Genomic DNA, 26,029 nt, shown 5'->3' on the forward strand with positions numbered 1-26,029 from the left:
TAGTTGACCATTGATGGGACCCAGGACTGTTCTTGCCCACTCTGAATGTCTGAAATGCTTGCATGAGTTTGGTTAACTCACTGTGACTATAGGAAACTTTGGGACTCTTTTTTTTTTTTTTTTTTTTTTTTTTTTTTTTTTTTTTTTCCATTGATAGTACTGCTTGAATAGATTATAAATAAGCCTTGAACTCAGGTTTCATGAATTACCATGGTTTTGTTAAAAGAAACTACACCTAGAGTGCAGAATCTGTTGGTTCTCATTCTAATGAAGAGCTTACCCAAGCATTGAAGTAATTCATCCTATAGCTCCAAATAGGAACAAATTTACAGTCGAAAGCTATGACTTTCTCCAGGCCTAGAGAGCAGTGCAGTTCTTCAAAATAGTATCAGCAGTGCTCTGTGCAGGATTCAGTTTCAGACCTCATTGGGGCTTTGAAGAGACTGATCCATAAAGGGCTGTTTGAGGAAAGGCGACAGCAAAGGGATGTAAAGGGACACATCTACACAGTTGTTCTCTGCACAGCTGGGTAGGGATGGCATTAAACACCTCCCAGAAAATAACATTTCAATCAGAACTTTTTTACGCAAGACAACATATGTGAATTATACTGCTTGAAAGCATTGAGCTCTAGAACCTTTGGATCTATTAGAAGCTTTAATAATAGGACAATTTTTAGTATACTATTTAATATTAAACTTAAATTAATAAAAAGAACCCTAGCTTAGGCTGTAAGATGGTTCATCATAACAGTTATTGTGCAGTATGGTGATGTCCCAAGAGCATTAAAGCACCATTTACCCAATTAGGACTCCTGCCAGTAAATCCTTCTCCCTTAGTACACAGCGACCTGGGCTATTGTACCCAAGGGATTTCTCCATATCATATTTGTTGCAAGTGAAAACCAAACCAATTACAGTATTAAGGCTAAAATAAGTGGCTCTTATTTTTTTTCTATGCCATGGCTGTAGGTAAAGACAGGAGCATACAGCACACAATACCCTCTAGCAGCACTGACAATTAGGTGTCATTGTACATGTACAATTGCCTTTTTCTGTCCAGAGACTATCTCTCTCCACAAAACCTCAGCAGAAACATAAAACCTGTTCAAATGGAGTCACTTTCCAAATGATCGTGCGTCTTAAAATTCTTTAATCCATAATTAATTATGTAAATGTACGCCACGTTCAGGAAAGTAAATAGTCTTGATCCAGCTAAAGGCTGCTTCACATCGGATATAAAACCTAGGTATTTCACTTCTAAAGGGCTGTGTTTGACAGCTAAACCTGTGTTTAGCAAGATTTATCTTCCCCAAAGACATGCTGACTAGTAGACCTTTTTTTTAATTAGTATGATCCATAGCAGGCCACATCTCTTGTCACAGATCATGTCTGATTTCCAGTTGGGATTTACTGACCTTTAGTTTCATTGGTCCTTACTTGGGCTTGCTTTATTAGATTTAAAAGTCGAGATGAGGTATGCATCATTTTTCTCCATACAATATTTATGCACATTGATCAAATTATTCCTCGGTCTTACCTTAATAATTTAAACAGAGTGGGCTTTTACTCATAAGGTATGTTTTCTGCTTTAGTTCTGTACCGTGTCCATTCACTCATCCCTCTTTTTGGCATGTATTCAGTATTCCTTCAACAGACTCAGCATAGCCAGACAGTGAAAAAAAAAAAAAAACCCACATTTGCATACTCCTATTAGTTCTTCATTTGTAGGAGCACTGAGCCTTCTGTGCCACCATGTGCTATGGAAAGGTCACATTTAGTTGCCAGTAATACTTTGCAGCAGGTGGTACCCTTCCTGTGCCTGGTGTGAATTCCTTATGCCCTGATGCACAAGCCTGAATTTCACTGTATTAAACACAGATGTTTGAAAGCAATCTGAGGGGAAATGCTTTTTCTTGAATATTATTTACTATTACCTTAATCTATGAATTTTCTGCAAATTTTCCCAGTGGTGCTTTTGTAGCTGCTGCCAGGGTACTGATGAACATTCTGGGAAACAGTGAGCTGTTTACTGAGGCTGGAGGAACTCCCCATGAACTGATGATCTGCCTCTGTTGATGTCTGTTGGGCAATTCTTGATCCACGTTACGTGGAGTACAGAGCTCAGTTATTTCACTTCTGAGGGGATACGTCTATCAACCCAACCTGAATTTAACATCTGGATTCCTCAAATGTTATTAGGTGGCAGAAATTATGTTTTAGTTCTGTAGTTGTGTATTAATTGCTACTGTTATTCTTGTTTTCCATTGTTTTCATGTTGTTTTTATGTCTCGAAGCGCTAAACTCTTGTTTTCCATTGTTTTTCCTGTGATTCATGTCAGGCTAACTAGCCTTTGGCTTCAGAGGACCTCCCTCTGCCTTTTACAGTATTGTCTTTTCTTGGCAGCTGTTGCAGCCCACCAGAGGCTGACACAGAGCAGAACTTTGGACACGGTGTTGGGAATGCATTACACTTGCAGGTGTAGCAGAAAGGTGGATTGAGGTTGCTGTGGAAGAAGATTAGATAGCATATTGACTTTGTCATTCAAAGCCAGTGGCATTTTTATGTGTATATCATAAAGCTGCTGTATTAGTGCTCTCTTTATTGCTCATGGACTGCTGTGATGAACTGTCTGGTTCTGTCAGCCTTTTAGATCCAATTTAAATTGCTCAGGCGACCCTCTAATCTCTCTTTAAGGACTTTCCAGCTCAGTTAACATTGCATTATGGCTCCAAAACAAGTGTCCTTGAGATCAGAATATCTGTGATTTTTTTTTCTGATAGTGAGGGTACTAATACATCATTCATTTAGCTTTCCTACTCCTCCTCAGCTCTCTCTTTAGCATTCCATCCTCTTTAGCTGTCTCTTACAGTCTTAATGTCATGAGGATCTGCCATACATGGCACCTTTCAATTTTAATATGTTCAAGGAACATCTTATACATTGCCTGGTGATTTTTTCCTTCTTTGTTCTCCAGGGTTTTTTATGTTCTGCTTTCTGTCAATACAACACCTGTGGTTTTTAGTTTTATTTGGATGTTCTGTGTTGGATTAGTGCTTTTAGAGCCCACCATAATAAATACTGCTATCTGAGCTCTGTTTCTATGATGAGGATGGCAACATATCATTACTCTCTAATTAATGAGCTTTCATTTTAATGAGCACAGGCAAAATTCTGAATTGATAATGGGTTTATCATGCATACAGTCAGTCAGTCCTCTCCTCTAGCTTGTCCATGGATTTTTTCCATTCTGTGGAACTCAGAGGCCTCCATCATCACTGTCCTCTGCTTGCATATTACCAGATCAGAGACTAGTCAGAAGCCTCCTTGATTTTATATAGCATTATATCCTGCACCTAGGGGTTCTCCACAGACATTATTTTTCATTTTGCTACCATAACTTTTGTCCTTGTTCCTAGGAACTGGATTAATGCTCACAGAATTTAAGGAGGGGAGAGGTGCTGTCACTTCAGCCATTTCTCCCCAGAAGAAACCTACTGCAGTCAGTAGATCAGATTAAGTCTGTTTGGGATGGCATTGAACTGGGACTGAGGCTACTCCAGATGCCCTAACTCCTGAAGTTGCTTGTAGAAAGGATTTTTTTGGACTCTAGGGAACTAATACTACACTGTCATGCTGTGGACTATACAAATATGTTGGGGTACCATCATACAGATGGATCTTAATTTAAAACAGAAAAAGGGAAAATGTTAGAGGTAGAAGAGTGTTTTGTCACCTCTTTTCTACTCTAGAGCTAGTCAAATTCACTAATTGCAGTTAATGGAAATATCCCTGTCCAAACCAGCATTTTGACAGACTCAAAATGAATTGTTTCTGCTTTTTCCCACTAAAAAAAAAAAAGTAATTACAGTTAAAAAAAGAACTGTCACTTGAAGGTCACACTTTCCAGTTTGACTTTAAAAAATACATTTGTACTAAATTTCATTTGACGGGATTTCACATGTTTCTCTATGTAAATCTTTGGTCACACTGGGTGAAATCATTATTCTTTACCATAGTACACCTATGTGAGGTGCTTTTTACTACCAGTTAAGCATTACACAGTACAGGCTCAGGACTGGTGTTCTATGGACAATTGCATTTAAAACTGTAGGTGTGCACAGGGCCAGCAGGAGTTGTGGAGGACCCTGGGGAAACAAAATATCCCAGTTGCATCCTTGCGGTGTCCTACAACCTCCTAACTGATGGTTAAATCAGTCTGGAAAAGCAGGCATGCAATGCCAAAATGTTGCAAGATCATTTCTTGATTCATTTGGGAACCTCTGTGATTCATCAGACAGGTCTTTTAGCAGCATTTCAGACTCAGGTTTGCAACGGAATTGAGTCATCTGCAACCACCAGTAAATACAAAATGGATTTTTCTGAAGTATCATAGTTGCACCTGACTTGTGCAGTCTCTGTCGTGAAATCCATTAAGCTCGGGCTTTTGATTTCTCTCTGGACATCCTTGTAAATATGGTACTGTAGTAAAACTGAAGCTAAATCAGATTAGTCCAATTTTATATCAAATCCCAGGTAGAAATGCTTGCCTTTGACATTTTTGGTTTAAGTTACTTGCTTCTACTGCCATAGTAGTAGCTATTAATTTGTTCATTTTGTCACCTTCATTGGCAAGAAAGCATCAAAGCAGCTGCAGTTTTTAAGCAGCAGAGCAGGGTCACTTGATTGCTGGTGAAAACACCACATAAGCTGACCCATCAAGCCCAGTAACAGGCAGTAAAACTGGTCCTTGTCTTAGGAAACTCTAGGCTTCACCAGCTTCCAAGCTGACTAAGCACTCACAGCACAGAATGAGACAAGAGAAGCACCAAGCACCCTCCTCTGAGCAGCGAGGGCATTTCCAATGCAGTCCACGTGAGTTCCTTCCTCTCCCAATTTCCTCAAGTTTCTATTGGAGATCCTGCTTCCCTCTCACAAAGAAAGGACATAATGCCATGCCGGCTCCAGTGTTGCCCTTCCTCAAAGACAGGGTCAATGGAAGAGGCAGAGAGAGATCCAGCCCTCATCTGCCTAGGGATCATATCCTCGACAGAAGCAGAACAGAGCCAGTTATCAGTTACAAAATGACGTTCAGCACATCTCATGGTATCAGCTGGATGTCCTGTATTTCTCTGGAGACCTGAATAAAGTCAGTTGCCTTTGCAGGGACAGGGCTCTCTGCTTCTGTGAGAATATATCACCTCTTTCCCACAAATCACTATGTGTGTCATAAACAATTATATAATTCCATGCTTTCATTTATCTTGAAATGGAAGACTAACTGTCCAAGAGCTATCATCACCACCTATGGACCTGTCTTATCTTCATTTAATTTAATTCTTCTTTTCTGATCTGATGACTAGAACTAACAGCTTTTTCCAGAGGAGACTTCTACTATTGGTGCTATATTTTCAGTATAATTTTTTCTTACTTTCATGTCCTAATATTTTGTTTGTTCTTTCCACTGCATAAGGCACAGAGTGTTTTTACTGGGCTGCCTACAATAATGAACACATCTTTGTCTTGAGTGGTTAGTTAATTTTCTTCCATAAAAATTATGAATAGCTTAAATTACTACTTCTAACATATGGCACATGGTTTTTGTCATACAAATTTAACTGCGTTATCCACTGACCTTCCTAGCTTTACAAGGAAATCGTTTGGTTCTTATCAAAGCATAACATTGAATGTTCTTGAGTTTTTCTCAGGCTTCACACAGCTATTCTTGAGTATTGAATGAACTCTTGCTTTCATTCTGCTTTTCAATCCAGTGCAGACCTAGCATTTCACCAGAGCTGGGATGTCCATTCCATCTTGCCAAATTTCCCTTGGAGTATTGTCTGTGTATCTCTGGCTGACCATCAGTTCCTCTCTCTTCAACACCAGCCCTTCTTCCAGTCTATCTCCTTTTGTTCATCTGCCCTGTTACCAACCTGACAGTTTCAATTCTGGAGTACAGCCCAGGCCTTTCACAGTAAGTGTTCACTGGTTTTCATTATTTTGGAATGAAGTGCTCAGTATCCCAACTACACATGAGGCACTCCTTGTGAAGCTGGATGTGTGTAACAGGGAGACATCCAATTTTTTTGTGAGGTATTTACAGTGAGAATCACAGCTCTGTTCCTGGGTACCTTCCAGCTTCGCCACCTTTTATCACCCTTATAGTGAAAAAAAGTATTAACAGTCACTTCTTCAGAGCAGCAAACCAATAGAAACCAGGCAGCTTGGCTGGAATGTCGTCACCAGAGACAGGACCTAAGGGAATGGCCTGAAGCTGTGTCTGGGGAGGTTTAGATTAGCTATTAAGAAAATAGCTAATCTGGGTCCTTCACCCAGAGGGTGATTGGGCACTGGCACAGGCTCCACAGGGCAGTGGTCACAGCACCGAGCCTGACAGAGTTCAAGAAGCATTTGAACAACGCTCTCAGGCACATGGTGTGATTCCTGGGGGGTCCTGTGCAGGGCCAGGAGCTGGACTTGATGATCCTTGTGGGTCCCTTCCAACTCAGAATATTCTATGATTCTGTGAATGTAGCAAGTGGTGTGAGGCAATGAATCACATCCTTCACTGGCTGAAGGATTCCATTATCTTCTGGATGACCTTTGGAAAAAGGTGAGATTATTGGTGTTGGCACATTCCAGCATCTTGGTTTTAAAAGCAACATCAGCACTACATGCTGTCCCTCTTGGTGTACAAAGGGCAGCAGGGATGGAGGAGAGGTTGTAGAGGGGAAGGAAACTTCAGCTCCTGCTGGCAAGAAGACTGCTTTGGACAGAAGGGTGAAATTCATCTTGCTCTGCTTCAGGCTTCTGGAAACAGGTATTACTGACATAAGGGGCCAGGGCCAGCACCTTCCTGCCTGCTTGGTTCCTGTGTGTCAGAACTGGTTGATGCTGTGATAACCGCACTGCCTTTCAGAAAGCCCAAGAGCTGGCCCTACATAAAAAAATGGGCAGAACAAGACAGGGCAAATTAGAGAGTGCAGCAGGAATTAAGGATTTGATTGAGAAAGTAGAAACTTGAGCTTTCTAACCTGTAAACAAAGAATGACACATAGGTATTTGAAAGTGAAAGGAAGAAAGAAAAAAACATCAAAGAACTATTGCTTCAGACAACATTGCTCTTGAAGTATTTTATGAGTGGCTCTTTCAGAACTGGCCTGGGCATACTTCCTCGTGATACCTGGCCACTGGCAAAACCCAGGTCCTGTGCGCCGTGACCCCTGGCCTAATGCGATAGCTGATCTCTCAAGTCCTTACACCTGTTACAGCAGCATGAAGGCATCTTCTCCATGTGCTTGATGAGAGATCCAAAACAGGAGAGGAGATGGGGCCCTCTGCAATTCAAAGTGGAAGTCAGGACTTGCCATCTTGAGGACAGTTGCCAGCTTTTCATCTTCACTCACACTGAGCCCTGATGTGGTATTGTTAGCTGTTCTCAGCATGGGCACTCTACCAAACCAAAGAATAAAACATTTGGTACCTATCAGTTCAGAACTGTTTTACAGGCCTGAAGAGAGATAGGTAGACAGAAATTAAAACTTAAGCATGGGGAAATGTATGTTCATTGTCAAGACGGGATTGCTTGCAACTGTGTGTTAGGAGGGATAACTGTTTGTCTTTCATGGTGACAGACACCTATAATAATGTGCCCATTGCGGGACCATTTGACTTAAGGAGGAAACACATCAGAAAGAAACTGCAGAAAGAAGCCAAGGATTTTAAACCTTTGACAGTATATGGAGACTAGTTAAGGACCTGTCACAGTTGAGACAGAGTGAAGGAGAGCCCATAGCACACCTGGATACTGACGTTTATTTAAGAATTAATGTTTATATAAGAATTAACAAGACTACAACTGTTAACTGGTTGGTATCTCACACACTCTTGCTTTCCCTACAGTGTTACATCACCAGGTCTCCCCTTCCTGGTAGGGACACGGTGGAGGTCTCTCAAGGTGGAATTTCTCAGTTTATGCTGTGCAGCTCCTCTCAGTTGCCTTTCTCAAGCATTATTGGCCAAGGCTACTGCGCATCCCCCAATACTTGTCTCCACACATCTCCTTTATCTCCAGGATCTTGCCCTACTTCCAGTGTTTTTCATCCAGACATGATTTTCACTTTCTTGTTTCTAGCCCTGAGCCCTGGGTTTTGGTTGCAATCAGCCTCCTAACTGGTGGATCTCTCTCCTATCTCCTTACTAGCTGGAGTATTTAGGACATGCCACTGTTGTTTAGTCCAGCTGCTATCAAAATGCACAACTAGTCTGTGGCTTGTGCTTCAGAGGACAGCTCAAAGTTCAACTTTGGGCATGCATGCAGAGACAAAATTCTCTGCTATCCGACAGCACTGAAAATTTAAAAATTTATGTATTTGCCTGCCATCATCCCCAATACTAGTGACAGAACTAGTCTATAACAGTAAGTCTATACTGCAAATCAAGGAAAGGGGCAAAAAGAAGCTGGCAGTGCGAAACAAAGGTGTTAGGTGGTGTTTGTTAAAAGTGAGACAGCATCCTTCAAATAACTGAGTTATGTCCAGTGAGTAAAATTGGAAGACTCATAAACTCTGCCAGATTAAATGTAAAAATAAAATAAGGCAGTCCAGAAAAATTAATAAGCAGCATCCTGCAATGGGGTAAAAGCTCATAAATCCTGCTTTAAACGTTTCAGGAGTAGGACTGTTTGTTGAGCCATAGATTACTACTGCAAAAGACAAGCTAAGGCCATGACAGAAGAGAAGTGTGCTCCTCATGGACAAACTTAAGAAGGTTTGGTTATTTATGGGAGACTTTTAGAGGATCTGTCTAATTCATCTGACTATAGAAGAAACTATGGAACACAAAAGCAAAATGAACCTTGATACTTCAGGGCAAGTGAACAATATTCACCCAAGGGATCTGCCAGAGCTCACAGGCAAAGGAGCTGAAGAGCTGGCTGTGGTGTCCATCTCCTCACTTGAAAAATCTTGGGCCCTGAGGCCTAGAAAGCTGACAGATGAGACATCAATTTTTCCAAAAGGGTTGTGGAGGAGATCCAAGGAACTTGCAGAGCATGATTGAACCCATTATTAGAAATTGGGGTTTTTAAAAAAATTAGGAAGGAAAAAATAGAATATACTGAAGAAGAGTGACCATGACTTCTCTAAAGAGAAGCCCTAACTCACAAACATTCTGAAGTGCTTTGAAGGCTTTGGGATGTGTATGGGTAAGAGAACTTCTATTCACAGAGTATGCTCAGGCTTCTTGAGGGCATCTTCTGGTAGCCTGTCAGCAAATTCAGAACTTATGTGTGTGTCGGTTGAAAGATAGTCAGCAGAGGATAAAAATGCATCATTAGACTGACTTATCAGAAATGAGGTTGATCAAGTATACAGGTGGACTCCTCAGGTCTGTCTGAACAGTAGTCAAAAAAAGCAAGTGCACTTTTAAGAATAGTCACACTGGAAAAGAGATAGAGAGGCAGACAGGGTGTCCTGGGGCCATTTTCTCAACCCTTTGGTGCATCTTACTCCAGTATCATGTGCAAGACTCAGAACCGGTGGAGACCAGGAATATTTAGAGAAGGGTCAGTGAAACAGCTTCTGTACAAGATGTAGCAACATCAGATCGGGCTCAGCAGCCTGAGAAAGAGGTGTGTGAAGAGAGGTGATTGTAAAGTTCTGATAGGCATGGAAAAGATGAGCGGCAAATGACAGTTCTTTGCCAATATAAGCATAAAGGTCATCAAAAGAGATTCTATAGCTGCGCTGTTCCAAAAGGGATGGAGAGGTGCTTGTCTCATAAAATGTAGGTCTCTGTGCTGTAGGAGGCTGTGGATGTGAAAAGTTTGCACAGGTACAGAACACAAATGTGCAGTGTCATGGAAGTAAAGTCCACCCAAAGGTTATTGGGTACAAAACCTCTGGCCCAGGAAGTCACTGAGCTGCAAAATGGGTGAGAGTTTTCAGGGGAAGGATCACAGCCCCTGTGTTCCTGCTGTAGGTATTTGCTGTTGGCCACAGTCCCAAACAGGTCCTGGGCAGGTAATCTGCCAGCCTGGTCTAATGCAACTATATTTATGTTACAGCTTTACCTCCCATAAAAGTGGAAACCACATGAGCCAGAATATCTAGGCTGGATAAAGTATGGGATGCTGCATGGCTGGGAATGGCCTTACCAGGAATAATGGGAGGGTGAACTAGAGGGCAGCTTGCAAGTCCTTTCTGATAATAGATGTTTTAATTAAAAGGCTTTGCAATTCAACATGAAGTCTGTGACAGAGAGAAAAGAAAAGAAGGAAAAATTACAGAAAGAAATATCTGAAGACAACAGCTTGCACAGTGCTCTCCCTACAGGCTTCCACCAGCCACTGACAGGGTATCCAAGCCACAAGGTCAGCACTTCTTTCAGAAACTCTTGGTTCCAGGATATGATACTCCTACCCCTGACACATGTTGTTAGCCTGGCTGAAGCAGGGTCTTTTAGCTCTTTGTGGATTGAGTCCTGGTTAAGTATGTTTCTATCTTTAGTTACAAACATAGTGGCTCATTTTTATTTGTAAATCATTCAGCCAATCATTGATAGACTGGTGACTATAAAATAGTGCTGTGGTTATTCAGAGTCTAGAACTTCCTCATTCAAAGTTTAGTGCTTATATATTCCTTGTCTGTTTAAACTGTATTTTCACCCTGTAAAGAGCAGAACTTGTGAGATACAGAGATATATATGATCCTGGGACTTTCTTGCTCTCTGAAAAAGAAACATGTTCTGATAGTTCATTTTACAAGTTGCCCCTCAGAAATTTAGATTTTAAGAAAAACTTCATTGTTTTCTGGAAAGAAAACAACAACGACCAAAAAAAAAAAAAAAAAAAAAAAAAAAAAAAAGGCTTTGTTATTCCTGTTGCCTCTCCACTTGGGATTTTAATCAGGTCATGTGCCTTTTGTGCATAAACTGATATACATTTTGTACCCACTAGTTACAGTTGCAGAGCTGAAGCTGTTGTACTCTGCCTGGGGAAAGACAACATTAATTGCAGATCAGTTCTTTTATATGAATTAACAGTCAGACAGATGTGTCAGGTCATACATGAAATCATTTATAACCTGAATCCTCAGGTGTAATGTGTGCGTGAACAAGGGAAAGATACAGTCAAACTAATCCTACAAAACCCCACTAAAAGCCAGGGGTATGTATTACTTTTTAAGAAACCTAATGACAGGAGGGAAGGAAAAGGAAAAATTGATATGAATGTTATGAAATTAAACAAACAAAAAATTGCATTCAGGGAATCCAGAAGTTTCTCCACCATTAGTCTGGCTGATCCCTAAGACCAGTGAGCCTTGTGCTGCTGCAGCTGACCACCAGGAGAGGCGGGACTTGAAATTAAGAATCTTTAATATGGCTCTTGCAAGACTGTTTCCTAGAGTGTGTGTAGCAACTGCAGTTAAAACCAGGGCAAGGTCTCCGGTCTGTCGAGGTAACAGTCAACCCAGCAGTGATACTCAGTCAGGATATCCTGGTGTTGTTCAGAAGGATGCAGTAGTGCTGCATAAGAGTGTCATACTGAGTTGGAGTGAGGAGAAGCATCACATTAGGCTCAGCATAAGGACAGACCTGATCTGGACATCAAAGCTGCAGCTGTCATCCTGTGGTAGGTGCCAGAGCCTGCAGAGGAATGTGAGCTGCCCTGCTGAGCACCTGCACTGCTGACGGACAAAGTTTCTGGTAACAGCCAGACCAAGATTGAAGCCCCTCTGCAGATGAGGCCACAGTGAGGTGAGGCAGTAGAGCACCTCACTGTGGATCTGCAGACCCTGTCACCTGTTATGACCACAGAGCTGCTTCTGCTCTGTTCTCACTGTCCCCTGATGGAGCTGGGCAAGCAGCATATTCCTGGGTACCCCTCAGGAATGAGGGGAATGAGAGGGGAGCAGTCTTCTGTTTCCTTACCCACAACAGGCAATGCTCCAGCTCTCCACAGCAAAGTGCCAGCGCAGAGCACCTTCTTTTGGTGTGTCCATCAGAGGGTGGGATCTTCCAGGCACGGGTCCTGGTTCTTTGGTGAGATCATTCCAGCTGCACATCTTATGGATGAGCTGGTCTCCAGAGGAGGGGCAACAGGGATGAGAAAGACAGAAAAAATCCTTCCTTCTCTGTCTCACCCATTATCCAAAGACTGAGTATTCTGGCAATATTTTGATATCCTTCCATCAACATCACACAAGCCGAAAATGTATTGTTGGCCACATCCTTTGTAGTACTACAGCAATTTTTCCAGACTCCCTCAGGCTGGCACTGAAACAGGCAGTGGAAGGAAGGTATCTGTGGCTCTGAGGATTTTAGATTGAGATAGGAGGATCCCAAAAGGAAACAGTGAAAAATTAGACAATTTAGCAAAACTGACAGAAATTAATGAAGTGATTCTGTTCCCCTGTCTCTGTGTTTCCAGGTGAAAAGGATTCATCAAAACAATATTGTCTGTTCTGTCTGTGGGGTGAAGAGGACTCTGACTGCCCAGACAAATTGATTTAGTTTTGGTTTCTCTTACATTTTGTCATCCAGAGTTGTATGTTTGGGCACTCACAGGTGGGAGACGGAGCTTACAAGCTGTCACAGGCAGTAGAACCACAGCAGCAACTACGCTGCTGGGGTCTAGGGGCATCTGACAGCCGCCCTCAGAGTCACCTCATCTTTCCATAAATGAGCTTGGGGAGAAATCTGATAAGCGCATAAATCTGCAATTGTATTTTGAACAGAAATACGATGTGGATGAATTGTATCACAGTTGACAGTACAGGCTTTCTTTTCATGCTGCAGTTTCTTAGACCTGTTTGTCAGACCTGTACCTAGCTCATGAACTTTACAGCTACAGTTGTCCCTGGGATTAGGGACATGCAGCATGCTGGTTGGGAGCCAGCTGAACATGAGCCAGCTGTACCCAGGTGACCAAGAAGGCCAATGGCACCTGGCCTGTGTCAGCAATGGTGTGGCCAGCAGGACCAGGGCAGGGATCGTTCCCGCTGTGCTGGGCACCGCTGATGTCACACCTCGAGTGCTGTGTCCAGTTCTGGGCACTCACTGCAAGAAAGACATGGAGGTGCCAGAGCACATCCAGGAAAGGGCAAAAGAGCAGGTGAAGGGTCTGGAAAATAAGTCTGAGGATGAGTGGCTGAGGGAAGGAGGGGATGTTTAGCTGGAGAAGAAGAAGCTTAGGGGGACATTACCACTCTCAATAACTCCGTAAAAGGAGGTTGTGGCAAGGAGGAGGTTGGTCTTTTCTCACAGGTGAGAAAAGTGACATGATGAGAGGAAATGGCCTCAAGTCGTGCCAGAGAAGGCTTATATTGAATATTAGGAAAAAAAAAAAACTTCACTGAAAGGGTGGTCAGGCATTGGAATAGGCTGTCAAGGAAAGTGGTGAAATCACTGTTCCTGGAAGTGTTCAAAAAACACGTGGAGATGGCACCTGGGGACATGGTTTGGTGAGAAATGGAGCAGTGCTGGGTTAATGGTTGGACTTGATGATCTTGGAGGCATTTTTCAGCCTTAATAATTTTATGATGCTATATGACATATTAAGGCATGAGGTGAAAATTACAGGGAAGGACTCCTGGGAACAGGCAGAATGTGATTACTTTCAACTATGCAACCATGAGACAGAAGCCAAAAGAAGTGGTAAGAGTTCTGCAGGTCTGCTATATGACAAATGAACTTGATTTGCTGGGATTTTCTTACTGAAGTGCATTGGGCATTTTTTCAATCCAGAATAAAATCTGAGTTGTTTCTCAAGCACTCCTGTTTCTGAGTGATCACGAAGTGGTTGCAAGGGCAGGGTAAGAGTGATGCATGAGTGACTGAAACACTTGAGAGGCTGCTGCCACTTCCCTGGCCCTAATAAAGAGCTCTGGACTTGCAGAGGTGACTCAGAGGACCAAAGAGGAATGCTAAATGGATGATGGGGTAGCATCAGTAAGTGTTACAGATGGGTTGCCAACCACCCATAGGGCCACGATACCTTGTGTTGTCTACAAGGTTTCTACAGGCTCTGTGTGTCCACGAGATAGAAAACCTCCTGCTGCTGTGATTAAAAGGTTTGAAGAGAGAAGGTTTGTAGTGAAGTGATTCTTCCCGTTCTGTCCCCATTGCAGATGTGTGCTGTGCTAGTGTTGTAACACACAGGCATTCATAGTGTCTCTCTCTCTCTCTCTCTCTAGGTTCTCAAGCATCTGCGACACTTAAATTTCACCAATAACATGGGCGAGCAAGTGGATTTTGATGAGTTTGGGGACCTGGTAGGAAATTACTCAATTATTAATTGGCATCTCTCTCCGGAGGATGGCTCAGTCGTCTTTGAAGAAGTTGGCCACTACAATGTTTATGCCAAGAAAGGAGAGAGGCTTTTTATCAATGAAAACAAGATCCTGTGGGGTGGATTCTCTAAGGAGGTAAGTGTTTAAATCCTCACAGCAGTATTTTCCAGATCACAAGCTCAAATTTGAACTAGCCCTGCACACTCCTCATGTTATGGCTCCACATCTCATTAAAGGATCCATTCATCTTACTGTATACACAATCTCCACCATAGTCTTTCATACCCTTCTTAGACACTGAAATAACAGACAATGTCTCCTCCCCTTCTGTACATTTGTTGACCCTGGGTCATAATGTTTTAAATTATGTCTTTTTTTCATGGCCCAAGCAGATAAAGTAGAATTTTATAACAGTGCTTCGGAAGGGATGAGAAAGTCGTTACCCAAGTCTGGTTGTTGTCTAAATCAATTGTTCCTGAACTCAGTAGTTTAATTGCTGAAAAGAGCCATCTCTTTCACTCCCATTATCTCTGTATCGAGAAGCGTCTCTTCTTGCTCTTCGTTGTATTTACAACTCCTTCTGCTGGCTTTACCCACCAAGTGAGTCCCAGAGCCTTCCTCACACCCTTGCCTTGCAAACCAACAGAACAAGCCCTGTCCATCTGCCTGGGCTAACCTGGGCATGGTGCTCAAATAGTGGAAGATGCCAGCACCTGCTACCTTTTTTTTGTGTTTTCCTAGAGGATGCTTCTGCAGCCTCAGAAGTAGTGATCTCAAGATGTATCAATTGAATTCAGTCAGGCCTAAGTCCTTCTCCACTGTCTTGCATATGCTAAATCTTTTCAGCATAATTTTTGTCACTAGCAGCCAGGCTGTGTCTGACCCACATGATGGAAACATGGTGCAGACATCTCCAGATCAGAGCCAGATGAACTGCTGTCACAGCTGGCAGCAGCCAGCTAGGCAGAAACTCTGACTCCCAGAGGGAATACTGAGTGGGCATACGGTTTGTGGTCTGGGGACTGACACAGGGAGTAGAGTATTAGCTCAGAAATGTCACTGCCAGGCCCTGCTGTGATTTTTCAATGTGTTAAATCAGCACCTGATTAATGAACAAGGCAATTCACTTCCAGCTGATTATCCACATTGGCTGGCAGATCAGGTAAGGCTTCTGCCTTCGCTACTTGCCCAAAACAGCTACAGCATGAGTTCAGCCTTTCCTTTACTCCAACTTCACTTCTGGTTCAGGTCCAGAGCACTCTGAAGGAGGCATGAATTGAACAGAGCATACTACCACAGAAATACTGAACTCAGAGCTTTTCTAATCCCAGTTGGAGTCTCTAAGCACTAACTACAAGTGGAACTTAAACCCTGATATTATAATCCCTCCTTCTGATTGTTGCAAATGCATCTTGCACTTTTTCCAACACTTAGGATTTATTGGGTTTTTTACTTTAACTGAGCAATTGTGTTCTCTTGGTCTAAATTTCTCCAGCAGGGCAAAATTAAACTTCATTCTCTGTCCTAAACTGTTAAAAAAGTGACAGGATGTTGCCAAGTGTAATGCCAAAGCACGTAAATTTTGTGCAGTGGAAGCGTTTGCAATCTCTGTGTCTGCTGCAGCCTTTTTTTTTTTTTTCTTTCAGTTTATAAACTCCTAATTTCTCTCAGATAAAAGGCTCTGTTCAAAAAGAGCAGCCAGTACTTCACTCACTGTGCCTCTTGTCATCCCCAACAAAAGTTTAAATGTAGGTAATTTTAACATTCAGAAACTTCAGCATTGGGCAGACTTGCAAAAGAATGAGTTAAAGAGTAGGTAAGATAGATAGATTCATTTTGGCAGAACTTGATGAAATTCCCCACAGAATACTTAAGAATTCAACCAGAGCAATCACAAAAGTACTAGCAATTCATCTTCGAGAAATGTGGAGGACGCATGATGTCTCAAAGGATCAGAGAGCAATTGTAATGCCTGTTTTTAAAGCAGCTACAGGAGAACCAAGGGGATTACACACAATTGAGTTGAGCTCCAGTAACCTAAAGGGCTTGATAAAATAAAATTAAACTATTTATAAACACTTAGACTATAATAAACTGATAAGAACAAGCCAACATGTATTTGTCAAGATAAAATCATCCCAAACCAATTTAATTTTCCTCCTTGGAAGCTCAATCAGCTTGGTAGATAATGGGGAAGCAGTGTGTGACTTCAGCTAGGCCTTTGATTCAGCTCTGCTCAAAATCACTGGTGGCAGCCTGGAGAAAGACAGCCTAGACTGAAGTCCTCTTGAGGGATGCACTCCTGCTCAAAGACTGTCCCAAGGAATAGGAGCACTGTGCTTACAGCAATAGGCACTAACAGCAAAGAGTGCTTCAAGCTGGGAGCAGCAGGGATTTGCCCTGTGTATGTTTCTATCCCATCAATGACGTAATCCTGATGAACAGCTTAGGAACAGCATTCCCAAACTGCAGCTGCACTTGAGAGTGATAGGCAACAGGGACTGCCCTCACCTGAGCCACAGAGTGGTCATCTCTGCATAGCAATCATCATTAACAAGGGCTTTGCTTTCCCTGTGGCTGAGATTGATGCCTGCAAGTAGGGAACTTCCAAACCATAGGTAGGGGTCGTTGCATAAGTGCATCAAGAGGTAGTTCCTGGAGATCAACAAGTTGGTAGCACTAGGGTAAACTAGCATCAAACTTCCAAAAACGGTGAATGGAGGCTTCTAAACAGAACAGCCATTAACTATGTATGGATCGTGGTGCTTTGCTAGCAGTGGGAATTGTAGGTTTAACTCTCCTGAGCTGAGAAAGCCATGTTCTATGTCAACCCTCTTTCCTTAATTTAGTTGGGAAAAGGTGAGCTCAACCTCGGGTCATGCTCTATGTGACAAAGGCCCAGGCTTCCATTTATCATGCTGAAGTCTTTGTGTCACTGTACTTCAGGCATGCAGTGAGTGTGTCCATACAACCGCTTGCTGCCGGGACACGACAGCTCAGGTGGGCTCAGGCGGGCTCAGGCACAGCAGAAATGCACAGTCAGCAGGTGACATCACTTACAGCAGCAGAGGTCTGGAAACCTTTGCATCTGTAAAGTGCTACTGATTTGCATCTTTAGATGCTCAGTGTTCTTAAAGAAGAAGTGAGTTTCAGAAAACCATTTCAATTCCCATAAATTATTAGCAGACAATATGCAGTGTATCAGATTGGGGATCAATTGTCAGGGCCTGTCATTTCCAAGGCTGACTCAAATTCCTGCCAGCAGAGATTGACTGCCTTTTCTTCTAACCATCTAATGACTGTTTTGGGGTATGTATATCACGGTCACATTCCAGTTTGCAATGCCCACAACACAGTAGAGGTTACAAAGATCTGCCGATATTCCTTACCGTCCCTTGATGTGTTCCTTCAAAGAAATCTCACTGCAGTGGGTTGGGGAAGGATTATTGGGCAAAATGTGTCTATTCTGTGGGATGAAGGGGTGAGCATTTGAGGCTCTTCATCCAGCATGCCAACCAAGCAATAACACCCTTGGAGGAAGCCAAGGTCTTGCCATAGTAAGGCATTGGCACCATTAACCTGCTCGGGCTCTTTTCTTGCAGGTGCCTTTCTCCAACTGCAGCAGGGACTGCCTGCCGGGCACGAGGAAGGGCATCATTGAGGGGGAGCCCACCTGCTGCTTCGAGTGCGTGGACTGCCCCGACGGGGAGTACAGCGACGAGACAGGTAACGCCCACAGAGCTGCTCTGGGCCTTCTCGAGGGCGGTGTCCTCCCGGACATCACCCGCAGTTGTGCTGAAATCGCTTCCCTGCAGCGCTGGGCTGGTGCCTGCCTTGCCAGGAGGCTTCACAGAAAGTCTGAGGCACTTCTGAAAAGCTTACAGGAGTTGAGTCCCGTGGTCCTCAGGTCCTGACTACTGCTAAGCCTGATTGTCCCTTCTGCTCTGCTTTAGGAAAATTAAGGCAGAGAACTTGAAAAACAATTTGCATATAGAAAGCCACCCAGGTAGCCACAAGCAACTCTATTACACTGCAGCAGTAGCTTTTCTTCCACCAAAAACCTGGAGGAGGGAGAGATTCCCCATCCTAAATTCTGTAGTTAACTGTCTGCCCCCATCTTTTCCTCAAAATGTCAGGGGTTTATTTCATGCTTTACAAAGAAATAAAATCCATTACATCCCAGATTCCACAAGCAGAGAGGAGTATTTTCCTTTATGGACTCACCAACTACAGGTTCTGTGAATCACTGGCACTGCAAAAGATCAGAATCTTGTGGATCCTACGGAGCACCCCGGACGTGTTTTTTTGTTTGTTTCATTGGGAGCTTGGATCAAGCCATTTGCATTCTGGAGGAGATGGGAAAAGTAAACTCAGGTTTAGAAATGGTTGAAAATTTTTGAATTTCCAACACCACTAGTGCTCCCTCAGTGTTGGGCATCCCCAGAGTAATGAAGGCAAGTAAATTCTTTAGTATATCAGTCCTCTCCACACTGCAAGGCACTTGGGACCTCTTCACACCTTCTCCAGTGCACTGGTCCCAGCAAACACTGCAGACCTTGCCAGAGATGAATAATTCAGCAAGCTGCTTGCAAAACTCAACAAGTGTTCTTTGGGAGAATATAATTTGTGTCCTACCAGACAGGAATGATGTTTTTTTAGCATGACCATATAGTACTACAGGATGCTTGGAAGCAGCATTCTTGGATTGAAAAGAAACCATTTCGGTCATGTGTAATAGGAGTCTTCTGGTGTTTTTCACTAAATTTTGGGGCTAGCTCTGGTGTGGAGGTGAAATTTACAGGGCTAAGGTGGTGACTGTTTTCTGACTCTACAGTTTCCTGCTGCAATTTCAGCTGACAGTAATGGTCTTTATTTCCTGTGCTTGCCAGTTTTATAGGCATAGAGAGCAGTTTTACAACCAGTTTCATCCAGCTGAGACACTGATGCTACCGGAGGAAACAATCTGTCCTTTCCTAGCTGTTTGCTCCCACACTTTGTCTGGGAGCAGCGCTGGTCCTTGTGTGACCATGGAGCTGGTCTTTGGTCTCCCTGAAAAGAAGCTCTTGGGTGGCTGAGTTTCCAACCAGAATGAGAAGCTGTGTGCCCTCTAGTGTTAACAACACTAGCGAAGGGGAAAGAATGAGCAGCCTTGCAGGAGGAGGGAGACTAGGTTTACTCCCTTCCGTGGCAGCACGATCTCTAAGCCACTACAAGACAGCAGTGAAAGCATGTCTTTAGGGTGCAGTGCTAAAAAGCTGCCCCGTCTCTGGCAGAGGCTGCTGGATTCCCTGCTACACAAAATTAACTTTGCTTTGTCTGAGCTTGCAGTTTGTAATGAGCTTCCAGGTAAAAGTCACAAGAAAAGTAAGCATTATTGATTGAATGGATGTAAATTAATCACCTGGTGATGACAGCTTCTGACTGAGCTTTCTCATCTAGTGCCAGATTTTCAAATAAACACTTTAGAGGGGAGGCAAAAAGTCCTTAGGAAAGCAGTGTCATACCAGGTCATGGATGGTCTCTCCAGCTACACCTCAAGAACAAGAGAGCTTGAAAACCTTTGGCCTTGTTAGCCCAGCATTCCCAACTTTTTCATTAGCATCAATCTCTGCTCTGGAAGCTGTGGTTAGAGTCTGTGTCTGTGCTCAGCTGCAAAACTCATAGGGTGCTTGCTGTTAAAGGGGTTTGTGGACTCACTGCAGTCCCTTGTTATCCTGCTGGGATCCCAAAAGCAGAAGTAGATTGAGACCTCCAGCTCTCTGCTCCCAACCCTTTTCTACTGCCATCCAAAGAGTCGTGACCTTCCCTGCTAGAGCACAAGATGAATATGAGTCAAAACAGAAGAGCAGAATCAGCAGGTCCATGCTTTTTGATGATGCAAGCCATTGGCATGCCATCACAGCAGGCACAACTACTTTCCTGAAGGAGATAGAGGCACCAATTTTCTTCTTTGCAAGCATTAGTGGGACATTTGCTGGGCGTAGGGAGAGTAATATCATTAAGATACATCTTTCCCTGGTATTCCAACATGAATTGAGAATGTGCTGGGAGTCAAGGGCATTGCCTGCCTTCGGGGAAGAGCAATTTAAACATTAAGACTTGCTTCCTTGGAATATGAAATAGGCTCTCAAAGCATTTAAGGAGGCAAGCACGTTTTTAATTTTCTCTGTAATAGAAAAAGGCAGGATATTCAAATGATGATAAAAGTGTGAGAGGTATGAAGACAGACAGAAGCCGAAGATAAAAGTGAAGGAACAAGGAAGAGGGAAAAACAGAGCCTGTGTAAGAGCTGATAGCAATCAAAGTTTGCAAAGTTTTGCCAAGAAATGGATTACAAAAGACATGAGTGAAGAGACAGGACTTCTTTTAAGCTGGAACTAAGCATGCTTTGGGTTTTGCTATATAGCCCATTGGAGGTTGGTTGTTTCAGTGTAAGAAACTCCAAGACATCAATACATGACTCAGGATCTGCACACAGGAGCGGAACACTCCGTGTGTTTAAGATCAAGGCTGGTGTGTAGCTGCCATGTATGTCATCCCACACTTCAACCTCTCATTCTGACAAAACTCTCTGCTTATCACTTCTATTTCAGATGCAAGTGCCTGTGACAAGTGCCCTGAGGATTACTGGTCCAATGAGAACCACACGTCCTGCATCCCCAAGCAGATAGAGTTTCTGGCCTGGACTGAGCCCTTTGGGATTGCTCTGACTCTCTTTGCTGTGCTTGGAATTTTCCTGACTTCTTTTGTTCTGGGAGTCTTCACCAAATTTCGCAACACACCCATCGTCAAGGCCACAAACCGGGAGCTATCCTACCTTCTCCTCTTTTCGTTGTTATGCTGCTTCTCCAGCTCATTGTTCTTCATTGGTGAGCCCCAGAATTGGACTTGCCGTCTGCGGCAGCCAGCTTTCGGTATCAGCTTTGTCCTCTGCATCTCCTGCATCCTGGTGAAAACCAACCGTGTGCTTCTTGTCTTTGAGGCAAAGATCCCCACGAGCCTCCACCGGAAGTGGTGGGGCCTCAACCTTCAGTTCCTCCTGGTCTTCTTGTGCACGTTTGTGCAGATTGTCATCTGTGTGATTTGGCTCTACACGGCCCCACCATCCAGTTACCGAAACCATGAACTGGAGGATGAGATCATCTTCATCACCTGCCATGAAGGCTCCCTGATGGCTCTCGGCTTCCTCATTGGCTACACCTGCCTACTGGCGGCCATCTGTTTCTTCTTTGCCTTCAAGTCTCGAAAGCTGCCTGAAAATTTTAATGAGGCCAAGTTCATCACCTTCAGCATGCTGATATTCTTCATTGTGTGGATCTCCTTCATCCCTGCTTACGCCAGCACGTACGGCAAGTTCGTGTCTGCTGTGGAGGTGATTGCAATACTGGCTGCCAGCTTTGGGCTTCTGGCCTGCATCTTCTTCAACAAAGTCTACATCATCCTCTTCAAGCCCTCCCGCAACACAATCGAGGAGGTGCGCTGCAGCACGGCTGCTCACGCTTTCAAAGTGGCTGCTAGGGCCACACTGAGACGGAGCAACGTGTCCCGCAAACGCTCCAACAGCCTGGGGGGCTCCACCGGCTCCACCCCTTCCTCCTCCATCAGCAGCAAGAGCAACCACGAGGACCCTTTTCCTCTACCAGCCTGCGCCGAGCGGCAGCGCCAGCAGCAGCGCGGGTGCAAGCAAAAAGTGAGCTTTGGGAGTGGAACGGTGACCCTGTCGCTGAGCTTCGAGGAGCCGCAGAAGAACGCCATGGCCAACAGGAACGCCAAGCGCCGGAACTCGCTGGAGGCCCAGAACAGTGACGACAGCCTGATGCGGCACAGGGCCCTGCTGCCCCTGCAGATCAATGAGCCCCTCGGGGCTGAGTCCAGCTTCCAGGCAGCTTCCAGCCCAGAGACCAGCTCGCAGGAGTCAGTGGTGGGAGACAACAAAGAAGAGGTACCGAGCCCTGAGGCGGAGCCTTCCCTGCCATCGGTTAACTCCCGAAATTTTACAGGCACTGGAGGTGGCTCTGTCACAGAGAACACGGTACATTCCTAACGAAAGAAGATTGTGAAAAGTACACCAGCCCTCAAGAGGAACTTGCTCACCTCTTGCTTCTGAATGGGAAAGGCAACAAAGACACACCGCTGTGACACAGCCCCCCCACATCTTAATGTTAGCGCCGGCAGGGTAACATGTGCCTCCAGAGGAAGGACTGTGTCTGGGGAGCCTTGGATTGAATTTGCATTTGCTTTATTGAAACCAGGACATCTCAGAAGGACGAGTGAAGATGGCCTCTGGTGGGGCTTAAGCAGAAGTCTGCATGCTGCCTTGCCTCCATAAGCTTTTCCTGCCAGACTGCAACTCAGCTGACTATGGGAGGCACAAGGCAATTCCACTATACCCTGCTTTTACATTTATGTATAATATTCCTCTTTCCCACTATGTATAATATTCCCTCTTTATCCAGTATATGTGATCTGTAACCATGTGCATCAGGACTCTCAGCTCTACAAAAGCAAGGTACACGGTTTCACTTCAGGAAAGCACAGTCATGGGGAAAATAAAAAAGCCCCCAACAACCTGCATGCTGTGTACAGCCAAGGGTGTGAACATGTAAAGTATTTAATGTGACAGAGCGCCCTGCTATTTATATTTAGTAATGTCCCAGACTCTCCTTTCTGCCCAACAGGAAACATTGGACAATACTCTCTGTAGACTCCATTGCACTAAACCAAGCTACTTAGGTTTCTACTGGTTTCCTCCAGCTGGAATAGCTTTACCTCCAGCCTGCCTGCTTTGGTGGAGGGGGAGAACAGCTTGTAAATCCCTCCTGGAGAACGCTGCAAAAGCACAATGAGATGTATCCCTGATTGATTATGTTGCTAGTAGTTGTATGCTTAACTGAGTGTTGCTGCTGTACTATCCCACAAGGCATACATGGCTAACCCTTTCACACCATAGTCAGTGTTGTGCTTTGCCGTATTAATCTGTCTCACGCCTACACGGAGCCTTGTGCCAGTCCTGGCGGTACTGGTGGACCTGGCACAGCAAAGGAAACCAGGAGAAATGGAGAAATCCAGGAAAAGGGATGGAGGAGGAGCCCCCAGCTGTGGTAATAGGATTGCTGGAGCGGGTGGATATCCGAAGTGTGCGTGCTGGTAGATGACTGGGTGAGAAAAACATTCAGGCCTAGGTTCTTGGACACACATAGAGACAAATGGATGAAGTGTATACAGTTTTGCTCCTAAAGGCCACCTACAAGGTTATTTCCCATTTTGAAGAGAGGTTACCTAGCACAAGAATGGTGGACTGCACCTAAAGAAAAACAGTAAGAACTTCAGCAGAGAGCACAGCAGGACTTGGTCACTCTTGTCCCACTCTTCCTAAAGCAGACGTAAGTGCTCTTAGCAGGTATGACTGGTTCTTTTTGATTTGTGCTGGAAAAGTTGAAGAGAGTCATTATCACAGAGATTTGGTGCAGCCTGATGAGAGATAAAATGCCCCTGGACAGCCTGGCAGGCAGGGCCAGGGTTACATTGCAGAATTTAATTCCCACTTTTCAGATTCCCCATGGAAGAACAAGCATCTGTCAGGAAGATGTAAGTACCCTCTCTCATTAAGCATGAAGGTAGTCTAGACCTCATATAGAAAGGTAGATTGGCCTGCAGCTCAGTGTGAGCAGAGATAAAAGGGCTGTGTTTGAATGCTTTGGGGAAAACACCACAATTCTCTTGTTACCGTTTTTGCTTGGTTGTTCTTCTGCCAGGGCAGGCAAATAAAACTTACAGGTGACATTACTGTATAAAAACTTTGTTTTGTCTCCTCCACTTGTTGACAAGGAGGAGGAGTGCTGGCTTACAGGGGCAAAGTGGAAATCCAAAACCCCAAGAAGCAGGCTTTTCAGACAAATTATTTTAACCCTTTTGCTGATCTGTTACATCCCTCTTGGAGTGGGCTCAAATTTTAACTACATCACATAAGAACGAACCCAACTATAATTGTAAGGCTTGCAAATGACGTTATTTGGTTAAAACTATGGCTCAGGTGATTGGGGGGGGGGAAAAAGTGCATTTTAAAACACAAATCCTTCTAGCCCCAACCACTCCTGGACCCAATAAGAGCTGCTGCTTGCTTCTGAAACCCAGGTCCCTTCCCCAGGCTGCTGACTGTGGCCCGTGGGCTCAGTTCAGGGTACAGAACCGAGCCCCGGGGTCTCCTACGTCTAACTGCACAAAGAGAGATGAGCACTAGATGGCAGAAAGGGCTAAAGAAAGCATTTTAGTTATGGCCCACCCTTCCAAAAATTCCAATAGCAGAGTAGTTTTAGTGCAAGTGAATCATTCCTATTAGAGCAAACTCAGCTCAGTAGCCCCTGAAGTGACGCTGACAGCACTGAATCATGTAAGAGTTCAATGAGTGAAATGAAAACGACACAATTTACAAACCAAAGACTCTGTACTAGCACAGGCAATGTAAGAAACAGAAAATCACCACCAGCTGCCTTGTTTGGAGAGCAATATTCACTAGCTATGTATACAGTAGATGATATTGACATTTGGGTGCTTTTCATTCCTTGGGTGTTTTTCATTCTTTACATTTACTTAAAAGGAATTTATACCATGGCACACAATGAGTGTCCAAGAGCTGCAATCATTTCTTAGCATGGCCAACTGTGCTGTATTTGCTGGGGAAGCCCCTTCCACCCTCCCTGCTCTCATATGTGGAGCCCTAAGCCTCCAGCTCCAATGCTGGGTGAGAGCTGCTGCTGCAGCTGATAGCAGTGACACACATCCTGGACACAAGGGAAGTTCAGTTAAAAAGGACCCCTTTGGGAAGTTGTCTTGTAACCAAACCCCTCTTCCCATGGACAGAGAGGGGGGTATGTTCTCATCCTGTCAAGTCCAGGAGAGTAGAAGGCTTGGTCAGGCACCTGTCCAAAAGCCTGTCGCTGTATCACACATGCCAACACTGACGAAGATACACTGGGGAACATTCTTTTGTTGAAAGCACGAGCCTGAGAACCTCCACTGACATTTCCTACCAGAAGATGCCCACATGAATGGTTGCCTCATTCCACCCACCATGGCTCAAAAATCCACTGGAAAGCTTGTCCCAGTGTGGGGTTTCCTGAGCCGTCCGGTAGTGCAACAACAACAGTGTATCAGCTCTCTGGTGGGATTTCCACTGGAAAACTTGGGAACCATCCCGGTGAAGAGTCCAACCCTTCATCCCCAGTCTCCTCACAAACCTGGCAGAACTCTGCCTACCCAAAGCCCCAGCAGAGAATTTATTTATAGATGATACCAGAGGAAAGAAAACCTTCCACAGTACATTTCAGTGCTTCATCGTGTCCTCATCAGTCCATGAGCTCTGTTCAATTTGCAACACCCGCTATTGTTAAATTTTTGTTTATGTTGACCCACTTCACCAAGGGGCGTTGCAAAGCGGGAGGAGGAAAGCAGGTGTTTGTTGTTGGTTTTGCAAGAGTCTGGATGTTTAAATTGTGGGGAAATTTAGGTAAAGACCTGAACATTCAGACTGAAATCTCCTCAGGGACTTCCCAGAGGCTGGATAATTCACCACCGCCTTCGGCTTGCTGCCTGAGGAGCGGCAAAATGAGCCTGGGAGAGGGCGTGACGAACGTGGTGAACGAGGGAGTCTGGAGTTGGACCTTTCCACGCGGCTAAGGCGAACACGCCGCTGCAAGGAAAGGTGACACAGGGGAAGGGAAAACGCCGCGGCCGAGGGC

General features: G+C 44.3%; 1 protein-coding gene across 3 annotated transcripts in view; it reads left to right on the top strand.

Annotated features, from left to right (window-relative positions):
• Positions 1-24,792, top strand: part of CASR (calcium sensing receptor) — a 75,365-nt gene extending 50,573 nt beyond the window's left edge. For 2 of the 3 annotated variants that reach the window (XM_040057103.2, XM_058419491.1), the window contains exons 5-7: positions 14,196-14,426; positions 17,894-18,017; positions 20,885-24,786. In XM_040057103.2, the coding sequence (XP_039913037.1) occupies positions 14,196-14,426; positions 17,894-18,017; positions 20,885-22,335 (1,806 nt within the window). In that variant the 3' untranslated portion in view covers positions 22,336-24,786. Of the gene's footprint in view, positions 1-14,195; positions 14,427-17,893; positions 18,018-20,884 lie in introns of all 3 variants that reach the window. The other variant, XM_040057102.2, reaches the window with a different exon arrangement.
• Positions 24,793-26,029: the final 1,237 nt, after the last annotated feature.

The sequence above is a fragment of the Hirundo rustica genome, chromosome 2 (genome assembly GCF_015227805.2).
Source record: "Hirundo rustica isolate bHirRus1 chromosome 2, bHirRus1.pri.v3, whole genome shotgun sequence".
Lineage (NCBI taxonomy): Eukaryota > Metazoa > Chordata > Aves > Passeriformes > Hirundinidae > Hirundo > Hirundo rustica.